We start from the raw sequence: 20,171 nt of genomic DNA on the forward strand, positions 1-20,171 counted from the left end.
CTACACGCTACGGCGTTATTCGCTCTTCTTTAGTTGGCGTTACCTCTTACCAGCGAGAAGTGTGTTCACCTGATTATAGATGTTAAGGGGTGTACCCTAGTTAAAAACTCTACATCTACTTTTCTTTTTCTCTACACTTAGTAGGAGTTATATCGGCGACCGGAGTACGCATCTCTCGAAAACCAAAGGATAATCTACCTAAGCGCGTGAGATGCTCGCACAGCACACGCGCTGTCAACTTGCGGTATAGTAGCAAAACCTACCGATCATGGTTATGTCTGACCGCATAACAATGTCTTCTTTCGACAGACCGCGTTGCAGCGCCCGTCATCGGTGATTAAATTAGTAGCACGAACGATCGAGGACTCTAAGCTGCAGCCGGCGCAATTGCTAGCGCGCCATTTGGCTACACCGCCTCGAAGCATAGGCAAGTCTCAACGCAAGGCCCCGTCCTTTATGTCTCCCTTCGACCCGGAGCCCTCTTCGGGGTCACTGCAGCGGCGCGAGATGGCGATCGAGCCAGCCGGCGAATGAAAGCGCCGCTGGTGAGTCACGCCTGGAAGGAGCGTCATTGAACCTGGCCAGAGGCGGAAGAGGCCGTCACGGCTTGACGCGCCAGCGCACCTCTCCGCCGCCGGCGACGAAAGTAAAGCGAGCTGCCGACCATTATGCGCCAAAAAGGTTTCTTCGTCGACCCCTGGCGCACAACGACCAGAAGAAATACTCCCCGAGCAGAAATTTTCTCATTTTTCTTTTTCTATCCCAAGAAAATCGTGCGCCGTTTTGCTTCTTTTCCTGGCTCTCCCCTTGTGCACGGCCGGCATTGGCACGATCCGCGCCCCACGGGTCTGTGCAACAAAGCATGGAACGTGCAACGCCTCGTTGGCCGTGACACGGCTCTCATGGGTGACAGAGGCAGCGACCAAGGACGCCGCCGCCGCTCTCGAGCTGTGCGGAAATGTGCGTCTTTCGTTGCAACGTAAATACCTGCACTGAAATGACAGCTGCACAGCGAAGATTGGAGCAAATCGGAGCATATCGACGGAAGCAACAGCATCCGGATGATTACGGCGACTGCAAGTCACAAACTGAGAATCAAAGAGCGGTCGATGTCATATTTCAACAGGTACACCGAAAACTCGGAACGCCAAATCAGGCGAAGCGAATCGCCCTCATAGACACATGCAGAGTGGATCGCTAACAAATTGCCGCCTCGGAGAAACTCACGTTCGCTAAGGAAACGGACGGCGGAGAGAAGCAGAAATCACTGTGACAATTCACACGGAAAGCGAAACCTTACAAATTCGCGTCCGTACTGAGCTCAAGACGATGAAATGCCGGAAGCGTGCTCCCGCAACAAATTTCCCAACCGGAGAATACGTGCGCCGTCCGAAACTGTACTGCATGGACGACGCACCGGGCGGGCAGACCCTGTCGGCGGCCCATTTAAAGCCGTGCTCACGCGTTCCACGCAAGCGTTGAACCGAGGCATTAAGTTGGCGGCAGGCAGGCGCTAGGCGTACCGCTTTATGGTGTTATTGCATTTGACCACCTCGAGCCTCAGATGAGGGGTAGGCGAGGAGAGGGACGGATGATGCTTTCCTCCGGAGTAGTGGACAAAAGAAAAGGCGGAAATGAAAGAAACCCCGCGAGGACGCGGGCGGCGTGATGACCCTCGGCGATGCGAGCCTTTCTTTGCAGCTTTATACCTGTAAGACTTCGCTGAATACGTGTTTTCTTTCTGCAGGTGTGAGCGACGGTTATCTCACACTGAGACGCTCTTTTTTTTTTTCCTTTCTTCCAGTTCTTTGCCATCAACCGCACTGCAGATCCGCTCGCTGCAGTTGAGGCAGTGTTGGGGGAAGCGAAAGTTGCAGTATGCTCTCAACTCTGCGCTCGGTGTGCGCCTTGCCGAAAGGCCCGGCGTAGAATTTCCACAATGGCGACAGATTTGCGCCCACTTGTGCGCTCCCCATTGTTGTTTTAAAGTTGCGAAGTAGTCCACGCAGAGCAGACGAATGTGAGAATTTCGCAATTTGCGCCTTTACGACGCTACGCTGAGCTCATACCACGCACTCTCTCGACACTGTTATATCTGGAAAAAAAAAACAACAAAAAAACGTTTCCATGGTGCCTGCAGCGTCCATTCATTCCACTCGAAACGTCGTGGTGTATGCAGAGGCTCGATTCTTTTTATTTTCTTTTCGAAAGCGTTCAATATAACTCGCGTGAGCCTACCGGTTTCAGGGCTCACTGCCCTGCATTGTGCGAGGTCACCTTCGCAACGTTACTCAGAGCTGCGATGTTAATCGGAAGGTGCACAGATACCACAATGTAGCCGTGACTCCACTGAGCCTCTTTGTTGCATTCCCTTGTTCACGTTAACGGAGTTGTAATTCAGAGTGGCGGATACAAAGGCATTCACAGACGTTATCGAGGCTGCTGCCATGAAACGCACAATAAGCCCCATGAAAAAACTGCACCTAGGTCCGATCTGTGCATTTACAACTGGTGCAGTAGCACACGTGTTGGATCTTGCGCTGTACCAGCCAATTCAAAGACGAATCAAGACCAACTAACCCGGCTCTCAGTCCTGTTATATGGTGCTGTAGAAGGTGTGCACACGATTTCAATGTGGCGATTGCAGCTAAAGGGCCCACCTCATCTGTGACCTCCATCAACAATCTTGCGCTCTTCGTATTAAACTCATTACTTCCAGATACTGTGGTCGAGAAAAATTAGGTGCAAGTAATTAAACATTAGGAGCACTCAGCGAAAAGTCGTCTAGCAGTAAATATAGTGGGAGGTTTATCCTTGTGGAAAAGCGTTGTCCGTGCCCGTTATTAACCTGACTTACATTTGCTACTACCTTTTTAGAACTTGTACGTTTAACTTTAGTAATACTTTTCCTCGCATTCTACTCTGTCCCCGTCCTCTTCCCAAAAAACAGAAAAAAAGATATTTTTGTTTGCAAGGAACAACTGAGTGGGAATAGTAACGAACGCAGTACAACTGCAGGGACTCCTGGTGACACGTATCCCGCAACATCATGCAGTAGTAATTACAAGTGGGTATCCTGAAAAGCGAAGTTGTAGATAAAATGATGGGAGGTTTGGCAGCAAGAACAAAGTCTCAAGCACGTTATCACTCAAATTATCACACATATTACAAGAAGACTAAGAATAACAGAGAGCTGAGCTATAGTTGGTAAGTATTCATTCTAAAAATACAGGGCATGCAAACACGGACACAAGAAAGAAGCGGACGGCGTGGCGTTTGTGGTGTCCTGACTTGCTTGTGTCCGTGTTTGCACGCCCTGTCTTTTTATAAAGAAGAATAAGTTTTCGAAACACAATTCTTTAGTAGTTGTTTGAAAAGTAGGGTCAAGAAAGAAAGCGTGTGCACGAAACGGTTCCATAAACGCAATTACGAGAAACTCAATTTTTGTTTTTGTTTTTCAAATAACCGCCTAACGGAGGACTCTGTGCATGCATTGTAAAAAAGAGTGACGAACGCAAAGTGGTTGAGGAAGTGATGCATTGCTGGTGCCATCTAAGCGACATGCAGAAATAAACATTAATGCGCAAGGCCTGGGAATAATTAAAGCAAAGCCGAGTTTTACCGGGATGAGAAGGTGCGCCTTCCTTCCCTGTTCTGAACGAGTGTCCCCGACGGGGTTACACAACACAAGCGTCTCGCAAGCAACGCAGCGCAGGCAGACGCTCCCAAGCGTGCCCCGTTGCGCACAGCGCAGGCTAGCGAACCATACGCGGCGGTCCTTTACGGTCCGTAGGTCGCGGTTAATCCAGGCGCGTTATCGAGCTACAGCTTTGACCTCCGAGGCATACCTTCGCGTCGATCATGGCGAAGCGCCACAATTGCATCCCTCGGTACGCCCACGTTGGACATTTGTATACTCCGCAAAAAAAAAAAAAAAACAGTGCAAAATATATGCATGTCGAAGCTGTCCGTCACCCGACCCTGAAAAGCTCAACCAGAGAGCTCGGTTCTTTCGTTGCGAAGTGTGGCCTCCAGAGGCGGACGTGCGCAAGAGTTGCCAGCCGAAGACTGACCCGCGCTGGAGGATCCCCGAAGTGAACGCGGTGCGCTTCGTGAACGCGTATCGGGAATTGTTCGGCGCGGGCTCCGCTCGTATGTTCAGGCTCGATCACCTGACGCGCCGGGGGAGTGTCAGACGGCCGCGGCATGCACCGGAGGCCCAGATCTGTCTCAGAGCCGGCACTGTCCCGATGACCTCTTGCTCCCATCGCGCAGAACTAGTGCCCTTGTCTCCGCGGGCCGTCACGGAGGATCGCGCAACTTGCTTCTTGCTCTGCGGAGCACGAGCACATCATCTCCGATTACAACTTGCGAGAGGCGCATCGACGGTGCACCCACATATCTGCGCCCGCGTGAGGGACACGACCGAACCGCTCGTTCGCTGGAGAATGGGTCCGGTAAGAGAGCCTGTCCGTAGTGTGCAGGAAGTTGCAATTCGAACGTCCTCGTCGTTTTAAGGAAACAACGTCAGTGATGACCACAGCCGTCGTGCGGACCTCGTCAAGATGAAGAGGCTCTGTTCGTTTTCTTGTGCAGTCAGAGTAACACGTTACAACCTAGGCACTATTTCTGGCGTAACTTTTTCTCCACACTTCTTTTTTTACTTTCGTGTGTTTGTGTGGGGGAAGGGGAGGGGCAGTCTCATTTTGCTTTTGCATTGAAGCCTGCTGCTGTAGCTTGAAACCTTAAATAAATAAACATAAAAGGAAAAATCCATCATTTTTCGATAATGTAACACACGCGCATGCGCCAGGCATCAACCTAGACAAGTCCGTACATCCCAGTCTGTACATTCTCGCAATACACCAGTCACTATGTCATTGAGGTGCTAAGCACAAGGTCGCGGGTTCCCGCAAAACGGCACCCGCAACGACTCGAAGAGGCGGTACCCAAAGACACCCGTGTGATATGAATTCAGGCCTTTATGACGGAAATCGATCTGCCATTCTGCGCTGCAGCGTCCCTCGTTGCCAATCACAACATTCCTTTTCTTTTTTTCTTTTTTTTTTTCAAAACAGGCAAACAAAATACCAGCAATGCATTTAGCAACACCCATATTTATTAAAAACAGATTGCATGGTTCACTGAGCAAACGATCACATATGACGACTATACAGGGCGCTCGATACACTGCACTCTCGTGATCCGTTTGTGGAGCCTGCCTAACCGCGTCAGGTGCATGCCTTCGTTTCGCCGAATCGTAATGAAAGTTTTCGCCGCGCCATACGGTTCCAGTTTTCGCTTGCCGCAAGACGCGTTGCGGTACCGACTGCTTTTGCCTCCTTCGCAAGATAACGTTTTCTTCCGCTTCTCCTAAACTCCTCTTCAACCTTTCTCCAAACATAATATCGCTACCCCGTTGTGTGCGTTGCCGTTTTTATCGCGTTCCCTTTGTAGTACAGATCTGCCTCGCTATGGTTCACCGTCGCGACTGTTAGAAGGAGCGTGTTCGTTTGAAAGAGGAGACGAGCGGATTCAAATGGACGTGCGGGAAAGAAACGATTCCATTCAGACTTCCTCGCACGGGAACGACATACCGGAAGTGGGGTTTCGCAAGCGACCAGCCAACCGCATGCGCCAGTGTGTTCTCGCGCCAAGACAAAAGGCGACAGAGTAAAAAAAAAAAAGAAGAGAAAACGAGTTTAGTTCGGTGGTCGACATCGCTTTGTACTGCCGTGCCACCGGGACTTGCTTTCGTTTTCTCATTTGGTGGTCCGCCCTAATGCATGTCCTGTGACACTTGTAATGACCCCGAGCGATGTAATGGTTGTACGCATAGAGGCGGCGACAAGCACGGAGACAAAAGAAGCCAGGAAGAGAGAACGCGAGCAACTCTTTCTTTTCTTTTCTTCAGCGCTCTTATACATACCGCATATCTTCGCCGCTCTGGAAGGACTTGCTGTTTCCACGGAAGCGAACCCTGTTCAGTGATTTTACAGGCTCATTCTCTTGTTCATTGTCACGAGCAACTTTTTTCTTTCTTTCTTTCTTTTTTTTTTATAGAACGTGCGGGAAAGAGAGGTTTCCGAAAGTAGGAAAACAAGTGAAGTATGCTTTCTTGTTCGATGATTCAGCGTTGAACAAGCGAACGTATTATTATTATTATTATTATTATTATTATTATTATTATTCCTTGAAAAGTACTTCGTACAAAATGACAGGAGCAAGCACGAAAGAGAAAAAATAAACGATAAGCTTGTGCTGTGCGGCGGCCTGTTTAGCGCAACACCCACTGCGCTTAACGTAAGCGGGGTCACGAAGTGCTCCAATCTCTTTACATTGCACAACTTACCGTGAAGCAGTAAAGCTCTGCGTCCTTGATAGCTGACGGAGCCATGGTAACGGAGTTTGCCAGGGCGCTTGGGCTCACCACACCACGCATGAAAGGCGTGACAGTTCCAGCAGAGAAATGACAAAAACAATGACGCCGCACCCTCGCCTCCATCTACTGTCACCCACTTATTATCACTATCACACCCAGTATCCCCGGACAGAGAGCCTCGAACCAATAAATGCTGATTTCTTCTCTCTCCTATAGTGGAGGTCTTAATTTTTGTCTTGCAGATATAGCCTGCCGGGAACGTGTGCAAAATAAGCGATACCGACTCAAGATAACAGAAAGCGGACGCGGAGAGAATAAATTATACAAAGGGATTCATTTCCGATAAGGCTGGATCCGATGCGATGTTGAAGCAGAGAGCCGTGACGATGGGGTCGATTACATGTCAAGAATAGCGCGGTAGTGATCAATATCACCACAGCGGGTGTTAGTATAGCGCGGCCGTTTTTGCGTTGACGTGTCCCCCAAGTGCGCAATATATTTTTTCTCGACCTCGCCCGCTACGTTCCCATGCCACAGTTGATACAGGCCAGGAAGCGCACATCTCGCCTGGTTAACCTCTAAGGCTTGCTTCGTTTCACTCTCTCTTTCTCTATATGCTTATTCGTGGTCCATGCGTTGCTTCGAGATTAACATCCGGCAATGTCCTTGCGTTCTTTTCAGTTCGACGATAAGACAGTTTTTCTTCGGCGTTACAAATGGGTTAGGTAAACTCGAGCTTTCCAGCTCGAGCCATTTCAGAACAGTCACGTTTCTCTCCTCACACTTCCACACATCGATGTTCTTGACGCCTGCGCAACTATTATCTTCAAACCATTGCGCCAAGATAGTTCCTAGAAAAGCAATAGCTCAATTTAGTCTACTGACCATTACCCACGTTGCCTTCCCTAACGTAAAGCGCATCACTGGACAAACAACAACAAAGCCGTTATATAGCATGCGTCTACGTTTGGCCTACAGTGTATTGTTACCGGCAAGCTTTCTTACGAATTTTTTTCCTTATTTTTTTTCTCCCACGAGTAGTGGCGCGACCTGGCACCATCGAAATGGAGAAACGAAGACACACAGGATAGGGGAGAAAAAATGTACGGGGCAACCATTAGTGTTTCCGGGTTCGCCGGCTAAAAATAGGCTCAGTGTAAAAACAAAGAGAGCCGAGCGGCCACACCGGAGGGGGAAAAAAACGCACATGTGGAGAGAAACGGCGTGGGCGGCCGCAAGAACAATTCGCTCCTTTGGCGGAAACGCGCAGCAACGTTCACGTCGCCGCCATTCTGGCTGCGGCCAAGGAACCACGGGGGTTGGCATCACCGCGCGCATGTCGTGTCGCTATACACGGTAAGGTGGGATGGGGCGACGGCTCGCTGCCCGGCCGAGCTTTACCGTGCGTGACCGCCGTACACACGCAACACCTCGCGGCGAGCCAAAGCCTCTTGCGCGAGGTGTGGGCGCCGCTACTGCGTCTCCCCAGGAGTGCGCATGCATCCGGAGTTGGATAGCACACCAGCGACGCCTCGAACAAAGACCCAAGACCGGCGTCCGAAACGAGGAGAGTCGATATCTGTTGGTTCAAGTTAGCTGAACATAGCAGCAAATACACGAGACACGGGAAGGAAGGCAGACGCACACGGCACTGGAACTAACAACGGTGCTTTACTGAAGTGAATCATTCTCCCAGGAGACCTCACAACGCATGCGCATTACACGAAGACCGCCCACCACGTCACCAGGTGAAATAAAAATCGCCTTTCTTTTCGTCGGTGCAAAACATTGAATTGTTTTTCAAGCAGACTCTATCTGTCTCGTTAAAATAGGGATAGCTTTGAATTGTTTTTTTAGAATGCGCTGAAAGAAGCCCCCCCCCTCCCTCGTGAAGACCAGCCTAGACAACCAGTTCGAGCGGCTGGAAGCTGCTGGATTCCCTAAGGACCTTTTGTACGCGGTGGCAGAATCAGTGCTTCAGAAGATTACAAAGACCCAGGAAAGTCGCGAAAAACCGGTGGAACACACCCGGCAGAAACCGTTCGAAGTCTTACCCTACTTACACAAGGTCCCCAGAAATGTCAAAAAAGTAGCTGAGCGACAGGGCGAAAACATTTTATTATCAGCTCCTTGCAAACTTGCTACACATGTTCACGCGTGTCTCGTGTAAGGACAAGCCTTCCACTGTGCACTATGAAACACGAGAACTGCTTCACAAAATGAGTCACACGTGTGGTGTATAAGATTCCGTTGACGTGCGATAAGGTTTACATCGGCAAGTTTGGCCGATGTAATAATGTTAGGTTGCGCAAGCAGCAGCCTTCTCTGAGCTCTAACAATGGCGCCAATCTGGCCCGTCAGTGCCATGTATCTGGTTGACAACCGCTTTTTAGTAACGTCAACGATGTTGAAAGAGGAAAGAACAAGGAGGAGCGTGAAATTGTGGATGCATATTACAACAGTCAAAAATGGAGATAACTGTATAAAGCACACCGTCGATTTGCCTCCTTGAAAAAGGCTTTAGTAGTGTTTCGCAACGATGGCAAAAAAGCTGATTTTTCTTTCGTCTAGTGATGTGGTGGGGGCGTCTTGGTGTACTGCGCATGCGTTGTGAGGTTTTCTGAGGAAATGCTTCGCTTCAGTGAAGTACAGTTGTTAGTTCCAGCGTCGTGTACGTCTTTCTTCTTTGTCGTGTCTCGTCTTTTTGCTGCTATTTTCAAGCAATTCCAAAAGGAGCACAGTCTACGTGTGGGCTTCACCGCATAGCTGCCGTGCAAGCAAGGTGTGGGTGCCGCCCAGGCTGGTGCTGTTGTTTTCTTTACGTGTAGTGATACGTAAAAAAAAAAAAAAGGAAACTGCAGAGATTTAGCTAGCGTGCCTCTCGTACAGGACATGGGGTCACAGTCATAACCACAGCCTGGTTCGTTTTATATAGAATTAGTGATTGTACTAAGAGACAGGTACAGCTCAAGGGCGTCTAGATCCTTTGCAGGTTGTTACGGTGGTGTTACAACCTCGCAAACCTAAACTCCAGTTAAAGCGAATATTCCGTTTGCCAACAGCGAGTGCTACTTGCTCTTTATAGCAAACGCGCTTGCACCCAGAACTAGCTTAAGCTGGTGCGGCTTTAATATTTCCTATTTTAAAACCATAGCATTTGGCCAGGTGTGCTGCCTCGACAGGGCAGCGACGATGGAGGTGGCTGTGCGATGACGCACGTTTTGCAAGCGGCAACACAAGCGACAACCGCTGCGTCTGCTTATCATGTCGTGAACCGCCGCGAGGGCGGCATATCGTTTGTATGCGGAACGTCATGTAGCACTAGAATCATGGCGCGCATAGGCACGCAAGCGGGTATGTTACGCGCCCTAGCCCTCATAGTAGCTTTACTTGCATGTTACGTGGTATTTTTTTTTTTTACAGCGAAGCTGTATACCTCTCGCTGGTCTGAAAATTTTGTGGCTTCAGCACAAAACTCCTATAGCGCGTATGTGCCACAGAAATTGGGCAAATCCCATCTCACCACAGACGCTCGCACCCTCCTCTGCTAGCAGATGCGCGTGCTCCTCGCGTTTTCACCTCGGACGCTAAGGAAGGGCATTCGGAGAGGTGGACAGACGAGCCGACGAACGTAGCATAGCGAAGGAAAGAGCGAAACGAGCCAATGCGTGCAACTCCGCTAGCGTTCGCTGCAGGCTCGTGCACAACTGCAACGCCACAACTACATTTCGACCTCTGGGTGGTTTAGGGGACCCTTAACAATTGAAGGCAAACGGCATATCTTTCTTTGCAATCAGGTATACAGCATAGAGCTCATAATTCGTTTCAATAAAGAAAACCACATAACAAGCATCAAAACCACATGATGGATGATAAGGCGCCTGTGAACAAGGGGAACACCCTCCCACGCGTTCCCGGTAAAGATTAGGTTGCAGCTGCTTTGCACTTCACACGAGCGCTTCGAATGACGTCAAACGGCCCTTCCTTATGCCTGCGTGTGTTTCCCGCTGTCATATATAAAAGGGAGACCAGCCTAACAGCTCATTCAGTTGATTGTGAGACTGCCATGGGCAGACGACGGAAATTAAAAACATCAGAACAGCGTGAATACAATGCTCGACGAAAGGAACAAGAAAATGGTCGCGGAACTTATCACGGTCTACCACAGCGACGACAAAGCGATTATCACTACCCATTACTCTAGCAATAATAAAACATCCCCCCCCCGCCTCATCAGCATGTGTGGTGTTTGATACAGCTTCGCAGGACATTCACGTTCGTAAGGCGGGGTGGCGGCCTTTCTTTTGTGTGTGTGTGTGTGTGTGTGTGTGTGTGTGTGTGTGTGTGTGTGTGTGTGCGCGCGCGCGCGCGCGCGCGTGTGTGTGTGTGTGTGTGTGTGTGTGTGTGTGTGTGTGTGTGTGTGTGTGTGTGTGTGTGTGTGTGTGTGTGTGTGTGTGTGTGTGTGTGTCAGTAGTACGCAGAAAAGCACTAATAACTTAATCGATAGAACTGTTTAATCGGACGTTTGGCAAACCGATCTACAACTTTCTCATAGTATTTTTTTGTCCAGCTTCGTTGCTTCAAAAGCTCGCTAATTAAACACACCTAATTAAGCAATTAAACAGAACAATAATATTGTAGTCCATGCATTAATCAGCACCATGCATTTGGTCGCGTCGGCATATTTTTAAACTGTGGCTAGAGTTAGCTGGGGCACACTCAGTATAGCAAGATGCGTAGTCGTACAGTTACATTCATTAATGTACTTATGTATAAATATGACAAACAGAGAAAAAAAAAGAAGACGAAGGCGATAAACAAAGGGAACAAGAGAGGAAGGCACATACCACGCGGAGGATGCCCATTGCAGGCTGGAGCCTATATATATAATAAGTCCCGTGGTTTAGACGATTTTCAGCCCAATTTTTTCAGTCAGGAGACTCGTATATCGGCGCAGTGCTACGAGAACCGCGAGATAAACAGCACTACCCTACTGACGCCTACAGTTAAATTGCTAGTCAGACAAACATCTAGAAGGAATCGCCGGAAAAGCACAGACGGGCACGCCTCCTCGCAGAAAACTCCAAGAATCGCTTCTACGTACTTCAGTGTGTTTGCCCCGTGGAGATAAAACCAAACTTTGCCATAAGTTGCAGCATAGCCCTTTTTAATGCTGATTTGTGCTTTCTTTCTTTATGAAAAACATGTACAGACGATGTTACCTGAGAAGTGTGTATTCGATCGTTGACCACATGCATTTTACCATGGTGCGTAGCAGACGGCCTGAGCGGAGGGCCCGAATGTCATGCAGCTCCTCTTACTCAATGTTTTTGCCGATGTAAGGAAGGCTTCGCAAAACAGTACATAGTACGTGTAATCCGCAGTTGGCAGAGTCGAAGCATGGCACAGCCACGTGCCACTTAATTACGCTACAAGCTCCGGGTAATTCTTATTTTGTTCTATTTTCTCATCGAACGATACTGACATAGTAATAATTGTTGCGGTTTTACCGTCCCAAAGCCGCGATATGATCATGAGAGACGCTGTAGTGGAGGGCTCCGGAATTTTCGATCACCTGGGGTTCTTTAACGTGCACCTAAATCTAAGCACACAGGCCTCTAGCATTTTGTCTCCGTCGAATCTCAGCCGCCGCGACAGGGATTCGATCCCGCGACCTTCGGATCAGCAGTCGAGCCCCATAACGACTAGACCAGCACGGCGGTTGAACGACACTGACGTTCTCCCACACGATATAGTAATTGGAATAAACGATCCTTTAAACGCGCAATTTAATCCATCAGATTATCTTTTTGTTGTTGGCGTTGTTTGTCGCCATTTTCTTGCGCGTTTTCCAGAGAGTCTCGTGCTGAAAGAATGGTAATAACGTTCCGATTGTGATTTGTTGCATTTGGCACTCGAATTCGTGCGGATGTGACGGAATTATAGAGCGCACAATCTGTGAGTGTCGCTCTTAGAAATGCGTTCTCTCTGCTTCCGCCTAAGCTGGTCAGCGATCACGAAGCAAAGTAATCTTTAAAACCCCGGCCATCATCACTGCACAAACAAAAAATAATGCTATCGAGGAGCCTTTGCGCTTTTTAACCACCGTGGCTAAATTCGCGGTGACTACGTGAGCGCGGACTGAATATTGATCGTTTTTCATTCTCGTCTTCTTAAAAGCTGTTATTTAATAAGGGTAGCAAATCAAGCGTAGTAAGCATCCTAGTTTCCTCTGTGCACGTATACAGCGTAAGATATAAGACAGCTTATGCTGCTGCAGAAGCTACATATATATATATATATATATATATATATATATATATATATATATATATATATATATATATATATATATATATATATATATATATATATATATATTGCATGTGCAGAGCGATGGACCAATAGTACAAGTAATGAGCATTTTTGTTGTTGCTGCTGCGTGGTCTCCTATGTTTTTTTTTTCTATTTTTCCTTACTTAAGCAGCATGAAAAACATTAGAGCACCACCTCTTTGTACAACCAGCCCACGTGCTTGTACCGAATACCCTAAAACTACGCTAAACCACAAATCGGTGCTCGCGACAAGCGACAGAATGTGTGAACCGGAAGCAAATTATCATGTCATCATTCACGCACAGATGACGCGATCGATGAGTACAAGACGGGAAAGTAAGAGCGCGAGAGTACAAAGATGGGTCAACTGCAGTTTGTGGATAACACGGCGAACTTCGCCAACAAGACAAGAGGCACGATATGCCGCCACGTGACAAAATAGAGTGCTCGCTAACCAAGCTGTTGGCAAAACAAAATTGTGTTCAGTTCATTTTACGATCAATGAAAATCGCGTACGTGTCTTCGGAGGCCGCCGGGAAAGCTGACGGATGCGTCTGTCGAAACCTTAGCCAGGTTCCCAGCCGCGTAAAAACATCGCTCCATGACCTTGCGAGTGCACATTTCACAATGCCTATAAACGGAACTGCGGTTATGCCGCAGGGCGTATATATAAGTGACTCGCAGAAACTTTTATTTTCGAATGATGAACGCTATATGCAAATCGCTGCCAAGCGCATCTCTTATCCAAGGCCGCACTAACCTGTTGCCTTCTTTTTTTCTCTCTCTTCTCGCTTTGCAGGGTGGAGAACTCAGATGCCAAGACGGTGAGTAAAACCCTTCGATATACGTATTATCACGCTTCTTTTCGGGGACAGCGTGAATTACCTGACCGCTGCCTTGTCCGGCTGGCTCGCCTTGTGTCTGTAAACTGGTTGGCTGCTGGCACCGGTTTCCATTGGTGTTCATGGTGTGCAAAACGCCCCATGAAGGGAAAAAATAAATAAAAAGAAACACGTACACGATCGTGCGGTGACATCTGCGCGAGTATGGGGCGCCTCTTTCAACTTGGTTTTTCCAGAGGGGACTCCCCGTCAGCTTTTAACAACGGGGCAGTATCTCGAAAATAAATTTTACAAAAGACAAAGGCACGATCAAGTCGACAATGGCTCTGAACGACGACTTTCGTCAAATCAGGCTCGACGGTGCGCTACGAGATGTCGGCTTTTCGACATAAGAACTTCGTAACACTATGCTCCCCAGTTCGTGTTTGTATTAACTATAGTGCACGCCGGTGATAAGCGAGAAACGGCCAGCGAAATTTCATGCATGACGTAAGCACGAAGTTTGAGAAGTCCTTCGCTTTCTGCACGAGTGTTTTCTTCCTCGGTGTAGCAGCCGGGGTATATTCTTGTAATGGTACTGTTATATTTACTGGATACGAATAAAGACTCCTGATATGAGCGTTCGAGAAAAAAGAAAGAAAGAAAGAGAAAACAAAATAAAAAGCGAAAGGAAAGAGAAATGAATGAATTTGTCTGGAATAATCGCGCTGTTTTAACTATTATTTTCTTCTTTACGCGGCCTTTCCCTCACTCCATCATACATTCCCCATTTAGCTGAGGCCAATGGATAGCAGGACAATGCATTGATAGATGCTCGCAAGAAATGTCACAGATGCCTGCCGAACTTTTCAACAGCTCTAACGCTTTTGAAAAGTGCGAAACCAGAAGGGGGAAAAACAAGGGGGAGGGGGTCATGCGATACATATGTTTCCGTCAGACATGTAAGCGTTCACATATGGTAATTTCGCTCCTTCACTCTCGCATACGACATAATGGGGGCCAATATGCTTAATTGACACTGATGGCCGCACTACTGGGCATCTCCGTGGCCTTGCCACTTAGCATGTTTTCTAGAGTTCTACATTAGTGCGCCTGCAGAAACGTGTGAAGGTTACGACAGTCAAAAGACCTCTAAGCTAACCGCACGCTTCGCTTAAAACCAAATTACATATTCAGAAATCTGAGAGGGAGATCGGCGAAAGGAAGCGTTGGCATCGACTACAATGCTGTGCTTTCAGGTTGATAACCAACTGCGCCATTCCATAACTATACGCACCACTCACCACAGGCAACGCCAAAACTGTACGGTGTAGTCGCACTTGCCGTCTGACCTCACTGTGTTGCCTGTGGCGACCTTTTGTGCGGTTATATATGTTAAAGGGCTATCGAGCCGTGGAGCTGTGTACGTCAACCCTTCGTGCTTGCGGGAACGGGCAGTCTCTCAAATAGAGATATAGTAATAGGTGCACCGTTTTGGTTTCAAGCGACTGCCGGCAAGACTTCAGAGGAAAAAAGAAAAATCAGCACTTTTTTATACAAAAGGCTGCAGAAAGTTCGTCCGTTACTGCGAACGTCGGTTACTGCGCTCAGAAATTTATCGAAAGCATAATAACAATATCTGGAGTTTAACGTCCCAAAACCACATGATTATGAGAGACGCCGTAGTGGAGGGCTCCGGAAATTTCTACCACCAGGGGTTCTTTAACGTGCACCTAAATCCAAGTGCACGGGCCTCAAACATTTTTGCCTGCACCGAAAATGCAGCCGCCGCGGCCGCGATTCTATCCCGCGACCTTCGGGTTAGCAGTCGAGCGCCACAACTACTACACCAGCCGTGGCGGGGCTATCGAAAGCATCGGTCATTTCATTGGCTCCATGCACACTGACACCCAATGCTTCTACTACAGCGCACGTGTATTCCGCGCGTCAGCCCCTTCTACATAAGGAAAGTCCTGCGCGTTCCAAGCCTTGACGTCGTGGGGGAAGGCCAACAGCCCTAACATGTCAGTGGGGAACGTGGCTACGCTGCGCAGCCACGTCGCCCCCACCTCCATATTTTATTAGTGTTACGTTTCTTTTTTTTTTTTCGGTGATAGCATCTTTTGCTACCTATATGTTTGACGGGGTGTGATCAGTCACCCTCGGGTTTTTACGCTAGGTGTTTCCAAGGAAGAACTGTAGAAACTTCGTAAACTGTCTCAAGGAACAATATCGTGACAACTGAATATGCCTTAACCATGGTCCCTGCTGCAAGATACTCACCCCCCTCGTAAACACTTTGTATTTCACCATGCCCGTCCCGAATAGCAATGATAAAAGACGGTATCACGTGAAAGCCCTAGCGACAAAGAACTTCTAAATTCCTTCTCATTTCGCGCCTCCTTTTTTTCTACATGGTGTACGAGACACGCATGGGCATCACTGAACGCAAGAGGTTCTGCAACATAGCATAGGCAGCGCCTTTATGCGCAGGCATACATTCGCAAAAAACATTTTTCTTTTTTTTTTTTTGACACACGGCCTTACGTGTTTCAAAAGAACGTAGTCATTCATAACGCTGCACACTATACAAGCACGGTTGTTAAATAGCTGTTTCTCAAGTTCTATAATGCGGCCAAATCTCAAAAGAGCTCTTTGGACATATCTACTCATAATAAAGACTTTCGCCAGACTTCGGCTCCTTTGTGAAGCTGCGCTGGGAAATGAAGGCATTCGCACTCATTTGGGCATTACAGCGAAGAATATACCTGCGTTCTCCACGCAAGGATCTTCACCGGTTCTATAGCTCGTAGAAACGTATAATACAAAGACTACAAGGTAGCCGAAGATTTCATGCTGAAAGCAAAGTTTAATGAATAAGAAGGAGTTAAATGGCGATATAAAAGCACATTTATAACATGAACGAAGGAGCAAAAGGAACGTTGTACATTGGTCTTGAATGTCGGCTCGCGACCTATCGGAAGGTCAGGATGCCTAACGTACATGCTTATGCGATATAGTATATAGCATCACAACCCGCAAGCAAGAGTTTAGTACGTCAATTTCCTCACGACGGTGCATCAGCATTGCTAAAATTGCGTTCAGTTTATCTTACATCTCGCGATGACTGCGTTGAGAGGCATAATGGTCCGGTGGGGAACATTCGGCTTCAGCGCCAAAGTAAGAAATTGCAAACGTACCTTAAGCAAATGCCACCAGATGTATTTCACTGCGCAAACCTCTGCGTTAACGAAGTCAAACAGAGAAAAAGATACTCCTCCTCCAACTTCCAAACTATTGCGCATCAGCTTTCGCGGTAGAGGGGGAAAAAGACCATTTTAAACGCTTTCGATAAGATCGCGCGCCTGGCGTGAGAAAAACAATAGCTTTTTCGTGCTCTCTCTCTTTGCTGGACCCGCCCGGGCCACGGAAACCGCAGGCGCACCTATACAACGTAAGGAAAACACGCGTCGACGCCTACAGGTAACGCCTCGCTCACGACTCGAACACACACGGACGGAAATTACCCGCGCCGCGACACTGAAAAAAAAAAAAGCGCTAAAAGGTGGCTACGTGTCGAGAGAGGTAACGGTAATAGCACGCGCGATGCGCACGCGGACGAACGCACGGAGATTTCGGAAGCAGGCCCGGCGTACACGATTCCGCGCCATCCAGTGCAAAACGAATAAAGGAAGAAAACAAGAAACACGGTCGCACGCGCTGGGCACTCTTCTTCCGTCTGTCTGATGGCGGCCGCGAATGAAGAAGCAGCAGCAGCAGCAGCGTCTCGAGCCCACGGCCTCACGCTTGTGACGTCACAACACTTCGGCTCGGTGAGCTCGACTTCTTCCGCGTGTGGCGCCACCGGAATGCGGTGCGACAGCTTCTAGTTGTCTCGCACATGCTTGTAGAGGGCCTCGGCTGTTTTACTTTTTCTCTTCATCTTTTTTTTTTCTTTCCTGTTTGTTTCTCGTCATTTCCTCATTACTTAGTTTGTTTTGCTGGGCTCTTCCTCGCGAACTAGAGACCGCGTGCCGCGATACCGTTGCGACGTCGTGCCCGCGCGAAGTATACGACCTGCCAAGCCAGTTGCGCCGCCTTTCGTTCGGGCGTGATATACGCTGTTGTGTATATAGTGTACACTATACGTCGCGGTCCGTACGCTACTGGGCGCCCTCCTCACCTGCTTGCCGATTCCTTCCGTGCAAATACACAAACAGCGCAACAGAACGCCGTCGACCGGAGCAGGAAGAAGACTGCCGTGCACATTGATACGCAGGACAGAACGGAATGCCGTGCACGCTCCCTGCAGGTCCTTCGTTCGTTCAAACACGCCGGTAATTTATTTAAAAGTGCATGCGCGCGGTATCTTTGTATCACGGACAAACACCGGAAACCGACTGAGGGCCCGTGATGTGCTCGTGTCTTTATTCATGAGTATAACAAGCATACGTTTGCGGTGATTGCGCGTGCGAAAGCAGAGGCCATACCGATCGGAATGCTCGCCGGACAGGACTTGCTCAAGACATCTCCGGTGTGCGTTGCGCGGGGCTTCGGTTGTCACGGGAACGACTGACTTCATGCGATGTGCGCAACAATCCCTGGCCGCGATACATAAACAGTGCGCAACGTAGGCGAGGCGAATGTCTCTTAAGAACTAAGCTGCTTGCTTAAAGAAAAATTAAGAAAAAGGAAAGTTGCGTACGTGTACCCGCTGTTACACTACCCACTCATTATTGGAAAATTTCTTAAAACGTATTCACGAAGTTTCCGCGAAGTCAGAGAGGGGATATGGTAGTTCGGCGCTGGAATTCATGGTGAAATTTATATGCATACAGCCTTACTCAGCAACCGTTTTAAGCACGAATATTTCCCTTGCATGACTTCAGCGAAGGAATAATTACATCCCTTCCTAAATAATAACAATATTCATAAGCATCACTGTAATCAACTTCGTGGTATATGTTTTTTTTTAATATTCCAGTTAAAAATATACCACACAATATGATGACATGCAGTCTACGCGTGTGAGAGTCGTTATCCCTCTATATTAATCGTGTCTTCTCCGGGGTTGAACGTTTTGTGACTATTCCCTTTCCGACATCACTGGCAAAATTTCACGAATGTAATTTTATTCTTCCAATGTTTCTTTTTTCTTTCTCGCCTTTCTTTCCTTCTATCCTTCCTTAAACCAAGAAATTTTGATCGCGGTTTCTGACCGTGTGACGCAATGTGCACTCACTCAGTGGGAGCACGCCCCGAGTGCACGCGGGTGGCAGCGCCCAGCCCGAGCCCCATGAATGGCGGGACCCGAAGTCGCCCGGCGTGGCCCCTAATCAAAGTCAACCTGCCGAGCTGCGCACCGATTGTGTGCGCGTCACGCTGTGTACCGCACTGAAAGGACGTCGAGAGCACGCACTAACGAGGACGCCACCGACGTCCACCACGTTCGGGATGAGAAACAAAAATACGCAGCATGGAGGTCAAGGAAAGGAGGCACCGCGGCTGCGCTCTGCGCCCATCTGTTTGCACGCGCGGGCACGGCGGTGGGCCTTGCGGACACTTGATGGCTGAGAGACAGTGATTTTCATACGCTAATGCGGTGGAGGAAGAAGGGTCGAGGGAGACTTGACCAGCCGGGCCGGTCGGCCCCCATCCGGCCACAGCCCACGCGCCCATAATCAACGTGCCACGGCGTGGTTCGAGCGTCGGCGAGTACGGACTGCCAAGTGACGCGGCTACCGTGAAGGCTGCTTGCGTGATCACCGCGAAGGCGTTGTGGGCATGCGTGCACATCAGAAACGAGGTAGCCCCGTGCCAGTGAAGCCTCGCCACTATTCTCTGGCATATTTTGGGTTATCATTAGTGAAGGAAAGTTACCTTCATTGAAAAGATGCCGCAGGTCGTTGGTTATTCTAAGATCCTTTCGATACAGCGTCCGCGTATCACAGTGTGTACACTGCCAAGTCTGGACGCAGATATTCTCCCCATACACTGCTAATATCCTGCGATTGATTCTAGCTTAGTATGGCTTGTCTGATAATAATTGCCGACGCATGAAAATGCGCGCATATTGCGTATAACCAGCACATTAGCCGAAATCAATATGCGCAAAACGAACAAAAGGACAGAAGCGGAGGGCAAGGTGCAGAGTGTTTAAAATAGGCGGCCGTCATTAGAGTCGCAAGGAACGTTCCGGCGGTCCACCCCACGCTCGTCGTCGTCTAGCGCGTGGGCACGAACCGCCGAGTGCTTTGAACCGCTGCCGGCGCCCTATGGGCAACCCACGCACGCGCCACCGCCAAGGAACCTTGCCCCTACCTATCGCCTTATGGAAGCAGCAAGCGAGGCATACAGAGGACACCGCGTCCAAAAGGGTGGGAGTATCGACGGAAGCAAAGGCACGGCCTCCGTAATGAGCGGTCGTCGCCACGAGTGCATGCGGGGCGCATGCTCCCTCCTTGAGTATTGAGGGACCATGGTTATAGCACGCAGAAAAACGTGGCCAGTTAAAAGGACTGGAATACTTGAACGCAACCCTGCTTGTATACAGGCCGGATCGTGCATCTGCGCATCTTTACTGACGGAACCACGCTAATTCCCTCCTTAACAGCGGCCATATAGAAAGAGGA

General features: G+C 48.8%; 1 protein-coding gene across 1 annotated transcript in view; it reads left to right on the plus strand.

Annotated features, from left to right (window-relative positions):
- LOC119401559 (uncharacterized) overlaps positions 1-20,171 on the plus strand; it is a 123,281-nt gene that overhangs the window by 19,418 nt on the left and 83,692 nt on the right. Inside the window, exon 2 of the mRNA XM_037668461.2 lies at positions 13,518-13,542. Coding sequence (XP_037524389.1) covers positions 13,518-13,542 — 25 coding nt within the window. The remainder of the gene's footprint in view (positions 1-13,517; positions 13,543-20,171) is intronic.

Source organism: Rhipicephalus sanguineus, chromosome 1, assembly GCF_013339695.2.
Source record: "Rhipicephalus sanguineus isolate Rsan-2018 chromosome 1, BIME_Rsan_1.4, whole genome shotgun sequence".
Lineage (NCBI taxonomy): Eukaryota > Metazoa > Arthropoda > Arachnida > Ixodida > Ixodidae > Rhipicephalus > Rhipicephalus sanguineus.